Genomic DNA, 8713 nt, shown 5'->3' on the forward strand with positions numbered 1-8713 from the left:
CTGCAAGAACCACGGTGATCTTATGTGATTAATTTGTGTATACGATGCATCTTATGGTTCCTAGTAAAATGAAACATCTTGAGGAAAATTGCTCGATTGGCAATCTGCTACAGGTGCTCCCACCTACCCACATTAGAACAGTGAGATGGCTTAGCTCAAATGTTCACCCCTTGAGGTGAAAAAGGCCCTCTTCAAGCTGTGGCAGATTTATTGGTTGTTTGTTTTCTGTTTTCTTCATACACCGGCTACTTTTTTGGAAACAAAGAGATAAGACTTCTTTGTATACCAATCATTGAAGTAAGTTTTTAAGTTAATTTGTAAATATGTTTTACGCGAGGAAAGTCGTGGGTAACAGCTTAATAATATTTTGTAAATGATATAAAACAATAACTGAACCACATAATTTTCGTTTCGCAAAACAACCCCAGGCGAGCTCAGAGAACTGTCCGTGCATAAAAGGTATGAATAAATAGTGATCGATACCCAGTAAATAGGTATCGGTGTCACGGTGACTCCCCGCCGAGCCACACTCCCGGTATTGTCTATACGCCTGACGTCATGCACAGCGACGGAAATTATATAATATCAAAACAACCTATTTTAACTTATTGAATATGAAATCATATCACTAGCAATTACATAGTATTAGTGTATAAAAGAACAATAAAAAAGGAGAGCCGAGATGGCCCTGTAACCACAGGGCCATCTCGGCTCGAATGCGTGCATCTTAACCGATTGCGGGTTCAAACCCAGGCAAGCACCACTGAATTTTCATATGCTTAATTTGTGTTTTATAATTCATCTCGTGCTAGGCGGTGAAGGAAAACATCGGGAGGAAACCGGAAAACGTGGTAGTGAGGAGACACTTGGGACTAATTTTAACAAAATCTGCTACATGTGTATCCCCCAGCTTGCAATGGAGCAGCGTGGTGGAATATGCTCCAAACCTTCTCATCAAAGGGAAAGGGAGCTTAGCCCAGCAGGGGGAAATTATCGGCTGTTAATGTAAGAATTTAATGTAATGTGTATTAGAGTTATAAAAAAAGTATGTTAAATAAATACTATTATAAATTCTTTTTTATATTACAATAATTATATAATCTTTGAATTAAATAAGGATTAATCAAGAGTCGAGATGGCCCAGTGGTTAGAACGCGTGCATCTTAACCGATATTTGCGGGTTCAAACCCCGGCAAGCCCCGCTGATTCATGTGCCTAATTTGTCTTTATAATTCATCTCGTGCTCAGCGGTCAAGGAAAACATCGTAAGGAAACCTGCATGTGACAAATTTCATAGAAATTCTGCCACATGTGTATTCCACCAACCCGCATTGGAACAGCGTGGTGGAATATGTTCCAAACCTTCTCCTCAAAGGGAGAGGAGGCCTTTAGCCCAGCAGTGGGAATTTACAGGCTGTTGTTGTTGTTGTTGTTGAAGGATTAAGGAATTTACAATATTTTATTTTTAAACTAATTAACGATAAAAACGAAGGTGAGGCATTTATGTATAATCGTAAATATTAACTAGACGTGACTTAGACAAAATATCACAATCGAAAAATTACATTCGACACAATGAGAATACAATTTGTGCAGTGGTCACCTTGAGAGCACATTACAGTCAACGTGAATGTGGTGCAGAGGAAGATTCGTCCCATTAAACAATTTATAACAATTTTCCTCATATGCAAAACACGTTACCCATAACTCCTCGTGACTTAAGTGTATTGTTAAAAAAATCATGAAGTTTTTTCTTAAGCTAATTATTTTCTTTTTTCAAGCGTAAATCACAACTAGATATGAAAGTAAATTTTGTTGTGTACCAACAACAAAATAACATCGGAAATCGACTAAGATAAATAAAAAAATTAAGCAACTTGTCAAAAAAATATATACAAGTCTAAGTAAGTAATATATATACGAGTATAATGATATTTCTTTTTACATACATAAAATAGTAAAGAACTACTAATTGTCGCCGTGGTTCTTTTATCTTTTAGATTTAAGTAATTTTAAGCAGAGCAATCATAATAATAATCAATAAAACCTATTTACAGATCCAAACATACATACAACCATAAATCATCGATATCTGTAATATATGTATGTACATATATTCATTTCAAACCTCACATCCCTGTGAACTGTAATTACGCAGCCGAGTGTAGCGATCCCTTCAGCTCAGCCTCTCATCCCACACGGATATAAGGCGACTGAGGGGTTGTATCGCGGTTTGTACGTATCGATCATATAAAAAAATATATTTAAAAAGATACTGTAAGCCGAAGGTTCCATCATCATTGTATTCATTACATAGTATAAAACAAAATCGCTTACCGCTGGCTGTCCCTATGTATGCTTAGATCTTAAGAATTACGCAACAGTTTTTGATGCTTTTTTTTAAATGAATAAAGAAATTTGAGAGGAAGATTTTTGTGTATAACACATGGACAATATAAATTATAATTTATAATGTGATGTCGTATTTTCAATTAAATTAAATTCTTTAGTAGGTATATTTATTATAGGTATTGCCCCCGTTAAAAGCCAGAGCTGGTCGCAAGTATGTAAATAAAGCGTTCTTAGATATAGTACGACACAAATTAGATGTAGCATCGGAAAATGAAATGGAATGATAAATAAAAATTTTAACAAAACGAAAAACCGACTTCAAACAAAACACTATTTTAAAACAAATGAATATGCACGGAAAAGTAATAAAAATAATTGCGTATTCAACATATTTTTAGAGTCCTCCTAAGTAAAATGAAATGAAAAATATTAGACTACTTAAAAGTCGATTTACGATTATATAATGTAGTTATAGTTATTGGTATATTTGGAGCCGGTGTCAGCTACGGTGCCCTTGCCCCAACAATCAAAAGAATCAAGCGATACGAGCCCCTTGATTGATCCAGTATATTATTGTGTAAAAGGTAATTTGTAAAAAACATATTTGTTAAAGTATTATTGTTTTTGATAGATATACTGTACGGTTTTATTGGCTGACACCGACTCCAAATATAACAATAATTATAACTACATTATATAATCGTAAATCGACTTTTAAGTAGTCTAATATTTTTCATTTCATTTTACTTAGGAGGACTCTAAAAATATGTTGAATACGCAATTATTTTTATTACTTTTCCGTGCATATTCATTTGTTTTAAAATAGTGTTTTGTTTGAAGTCGGTTTTTCGTTTTGTTAAAATTTTTATTTATTTTTTGATTTTAAGTGAAACTGATGTTGACTAACTATTTTTTTTAAATATGGATAGATTAAGCGTTTCGTTTATATGAGTCAGAAACTACTTCGAGGACAATTTCAAAGGAAACTTGCGAATAAAGCAAAAATAGACTTTCGAAAATGCGGATTGAATACGTCATGCGGCGTAAACTACAAGGATCCCTCGAAAGAGCTGTAATCGACCACAGCAAAAAAACTTTGAAAAAGACCAACTATATTTCGTACATCATATGACATCACATCACATACACAAAAATTGATTAAATATAGTAAAAAATTCTGCCCCATATCGCACCCTAACTGTGAGCCGTATAGGAGTTCCATCACTACATAGTGTAAAACAAAGTCGCTTTCTTTGTCTCTATATCTTTAAATCTACGCAACGGATTTTGATGCGGTTTTTTTTAAAAGATAGTGTGATTCAAGAGGAAGGTTTGCGTATATAATACATGAACAATATAGTAAAGTAACACTGATAATTTTAGAAGTTTGCGATGTGATGTCGTAAATAAACAAATTCTGTAGTATATTTAGTATCAGTATTGCACCCGTGCGAAGCCGGGGTGGGTAGCTAGTTGATTATAATATTCGACAACGATAATTACATAAACATAACCACATTACGGAAGGTGACTCAAATATCCAAATAACCTATAAATAAAAGATTCGACTGAATATCGCTAACGTGCTCCTCAGAATTGTTCCGTTCCCTTCCGTTCCACTACTTTGTCATGGATCCTGTGCTCAGAACCTTACCAAACTTTCACCAATTTACCCTTGAAGTATATATTTTATAATAAAAAAAGAATTATCAAAATTGGTTAACGTGATTTTCAGTTATTCACCTATTTGTCGCACATATACATAATGCAAATTTAAGACTTATGACGTTTTCATACGGATACCATCATCGGAAAAAAATAAAAAAAAAATGGGACCCCACGGGAAGCACTACCTTTCAAACAAAAAAAAAATTATCAAAATCGGTCCACCCAGTAAAAAGTTATGAGGTAACAAACATAAAAAAAAAAAAAAAAAATACAGACGAATTGATAACCTCCTCCTTTTTGAAGTCGGTTGAAAATAAAACCAATTACTACCGATTTACACAACCAATAGAAATAGCTCCTTATCGCGCCATTCGACGCTGTTCGTCGCTATAGATTCACACCTCTGAGAAAGCAAGTGCATGTAAATCGACGCGTCAAATTGACGAATATGTTAGGTCATATGATATTGCAAGTTATTGCGTTTGTGTAAAGATCATATTAGCATGAGAAATAAATATTGATAGTTTGGGATAGCGTACTTAATTCGGATGTCATCGGTTTTACGAATTTAGCCGATGCGACATCTAAGTTGTGTCGTACTATACCTACCTACATAGTTCAGAAAAAAAAGCGTATTATGACCAATTCAAATGTACTTTACATTTATTTCTACTATTGGTCGCTCATTGGTCGAAATTGAACCGTGACTATGATAAATTGACAATAATGATATCGCAATACAAACAGAAATGTCAAAAAAGCATAATGATAGGCGTTGTCATTGGCAGTGTGTTGTGTTGGGGTATAAAGATTGAGTAAGCCATTGTATGTTATATTATATTTACCAGTCAGAAATAAAATTAAAAAGAAAGTAAGTTAAATATTTGTATTGGAGAGTGTTGTATGCTTGTATTATTCGTGTAATTGAAAATTTCAATATCAATTCAATTTAATTTAAATTAAAAGTTCAATAACAAATTCAAAAATTATAAATATATAGCAGAAATAGTATAACTTTGCCTCATATACTTAAAGGCAACTCCGCATTTATCATTATACTCTCGTAACGCATTCAGTCCGTATTCGTGATTCGCCTCGAAAAAAGGTGGTTTTCAAAAGAATAATAAATCGACGCCTTACTGAAGTGAAAATTAATATCATAGTAAATGTTTGTGCTATTTTATTTTTTCAGGCACTACAGATATTTATACAGATTAATAAAGTAAAGTACGTAAAGTAATGTAACAGCCTGTAAATTTCCCACTGCTGAGATAAGGCCTCTTTTTCCATTTAGAACATATTCCACCAAGCTGTTCCAATGCGGATTGGTGGAATGCACATGTGGCAGAATTTTTATGAAATTAGACACATACAGGACCTGTAATGTAATGTGTCTAATTGTATGGACCTGTTGTGTCCACCCTGTATTACAGGTTTCCTTACGATGTTTTCCTTCACCGCCGAGCACGAGATGAATCATAAACACAAATCAAGCACATATATATATAGTGGCGCTTAACTGGGTTTGAACCCGCAATCATCGGTTAAGATTTCAGATTAATATTACTAAGGAAAGATAACTTTTATTCGGATTTTTTTATGGAATAGGTTGGCGGACGAGCATATGGGCCACCTGATGGTATGTGGTCACCATCACCCATAGACAATGACGCAGTAACAAATATTGACTATTCCTTACATCGTCAATGCGCCATCAAACTTGGGAAGTAAGATGTTGTCCCTTGTGCCTGTAGTTACACTGGCTCACTCACCCTTCAAACCGGAACACAATAATACAGTACTGTTGTTTGGCGGTAGAATAACTGATAAGTTGGTAGTACCTAGCCAGACGGTCTTGCACAAAGCCCTACCACCAAGGATCTAAGAAAAAGCGATTAATAACGGATTATTTTTTATGAATTCGAAAATTTGATGAAAATGTTATGTTGATATTTAATCTTCTTTATGAAATCTTTTGAGAAATAAATATCTTTAAACCATATTTATTTCAAACAAACTTTTTCAAGTATGTTAACAAAACCATGCGAGTTATACATATTCCAATCGAATTAAGTATAAATAAAAAATAGATTTACGTATTTCAGCGTAAAAAGCAGAGATGGGCCAGTGGTTAAAACTCGTGCATCTTAACCGATGACTGAGAGTTCAAACCCAGGCAAGAACCAATGAATATTAATTTGCTTAATTTGTTTTTATAATTCAAATCGTTCTCGGCTGTGAAAGAAAACATCGTGAGGAAACATGCATGTGTCAAATTTCATAGAAATACTACATGTGAATTCCAACAACCCACATTAGAACAGTATGATGGAATAAGTTCCAAACCTCCTCAAAGGAAGAGAAAGCCTTAGCCCAACAGTGGAAAACTTACAGGCTGTAGTTGTTTGTTGTATTTCAGCTAATAACTCAGCTATATTGTGCACTACAGAGTTTATGATGAAGATATTTTTATTTAAAAAACAATGCTATTACTCTACTAATTTTAACCCCTTTAATTTCTTCTGAAATTCTGATAAGTTAGGCAGACACTTCATAGAATATGAAGCTCTCGACTAAATTTTGTTGTTAAATCTTTTTATTTGATTTTCGATCGTAAGTTTAGAATAAAGTGTACATAAAATTAAGAATGTATATTTACAGAATTAAAAACTTCAAACAATTATATTTTAAGTCTTTTGCGAAGAAGGCCGTTTTATTATAGCCTTGTGCAGAAAAAATATTTCATATTTTTATATTGTTGGTAAAATTGATTTGATTAATAAAAAATAATCAATACACTAAAAAAACCAGTCCATGTTCTTGATATATGGCTAAAGAGCTCCATAGTAATTTCAAGTTACAGTTTGGTATATGGTCTTAATTTGTTAGAAAAGTAAAAAATAAAATACAAAACTCTAAAAGTAATTGGTCTTTAAGAAACTTCAAGGCAACAACTTCTAAGCAATTAAATTTAAACTTAGTAGAACTAATAACATAACCTATTCACATTATTTTGGAACTTAGGGTTCCTATATGAGTGTAAGGACAGAAAATTATTTATTAAATTGACTGAACAGACTGTGCCTAACATCAAAATATCCGCACAATATTTAAATTAAAATATTAAATGTCAAAAAATAAAATAAAAATACATAGCTTTTGGGTTTTGTTTTATTGACTTATATTACAAAGGAGTTCTTAAATCCTCGATGGATACAACATCTGAAACAATAAATAAGTGTATAAATACAAATCATTAGTAAATAAATTCAAAAATATACCGGATAAAAATCAGTATGAAATATCATCCACATAAAATTCAGGTTTCAAATGTCTAGACATCATTTAAACACATTCATATACTTATAATGTTTTATAATCCTTTATTTATGATCATGGTCACTAAAGGTATGGTATATACTGCAAATGCTTTAATACAGTGCACTGGTATTATTGATGTAATGTTAATCATGTATTTAAGAAAATAAAAACAAACAAGATATAAAACATCTACTTACCACTCGTATCCTGTGTCCCATGGCCTGAGCGGGGAGATTAGACTTGAACCTAGCTCGCACACTACCAGAATTACCATGTGGGCGGGTCACCTTGCCCCAGATTGCACGAAGCTTGGTCTTCTTGCCACGGGGACCTCCGGGAATTGGGGTCCTTTTCTTGGCTCTGTACACAAATACGCACTTCTTGCCAGCATAGAAAATGGCATCTTCACGACCACGAGCACCTTCAATCTGTAAATTATTTTTTTACTGTTTTAGTGCAATTATAACGTCTGGTTATATATTAAAATGAAATGTTCATATCAGTAAATTTTTCATCCACATGATTGTTCAGGTTTCAAATGTCAAAAGCATCATTTAATTATTTAGTTTCACACATTATTTAATTGTCTTAACCGATGAGTACAGCATAAACACTTGTTTATAAAATTATTAAGGTACATCAAATATGTTCCTTCATATTAGGCTTTTAAGATGCTTCTTCTATGTTAGCAAAGAGAAATATGAAGTACACACAACATAACCTCAAACAAAGTATATGTATTGACCAACCTTCAACAGAGCAGTGTTTTCATGTTGGTTTCGGAGACCACGTCTGTATCCTGTAAAGACTGCCTTGGCGTACAGTCTACCGTGACGGGGCTTTGAAGACACTTTACGCACAGCCTTTGGGGGTTCTGCTGGTGCAGCAGGGGCTGCCTTAGCCACTTTCTCTTTAGGAGCCTTAGTTTTAGGCGCCTTTGCCTTAGGCGCAGTCGACGGCGCGTCAGCCATTCCTTAAAATCACCGATTTAAATTAAAACCAATTCATTTACAGGTTATGTTGACATCTCAGGTAGTGAGCAAGACATATAATCTTAATGTATCTTTACAAATATAACCGATCCAACACTTTAATGTAATATAAATTAATAATAAATTAGTTTAGCGCATTAATTTACGTTTATTTTAAGGGTTTAAGTTCATTTTATTTAAAAAAACACAAATTTAGAAAACTAACCGGACACTATTTTATTAGTCGAAATGAAAGAAAGACTGTGTTGCCATAAAATCAGCAAGTTACCAAATTACTAAGATTCCCCCATATCGAAATATTTTTTTTAAATTTATGTTTTAAGAAATAAGTGTTATACATACTTTCAACGGAAAAATAATAATTAATCATATTATAAATG

At 33.2% G+C, this 8713-nt stretch overlaps 1 protein-coding gene across 1 annotated transcript; it reads right to left on the reverse strand.

The window, feature by feature from the left end:
• Window positions 1–7177: 7177 nt before the first annotated feature.
• On the reverse strand, window positions 7178–8645 carry LOC124536114 (60S ribosomal protein L35a). The gene is made up of 4 exons (XM_047112567.1): window positions 8539–8645; window positions 8091–8314; window positions 7539–7769; window positions 7178–7242 (listed from the first exon to the last, which is right to left on the reverse strand). The coding sequence occupies exons 2-4, from the start codon at window positions 8310–8312 to the stop codon at window positions 7219–7221; spliced, it is 477 nt and encodes a 158-aa protein (XP_046968523.1). The 5' UTR covers window positions 8313–8314; window positions 8539–8645; the 3' UTR covers window positions 7178–7218.
• Between the last annotated feature and the right edge of the window lie 68 nt (window positions 8646–8713).

This window comes from Vanessa cardui, chromosome 2, assembly GCF_905220365.1.
Source record: "Vanessa cardui chromosome 2, ilVanCard2.1, whole genome shotgun sequence".
NCBI classification, from domain to species: Eukaryota; Metazoa; Arthropoda; class Insecta; order Lepidoptera; family Nymphalidae; genus Vanessa; species Vanessa cardui.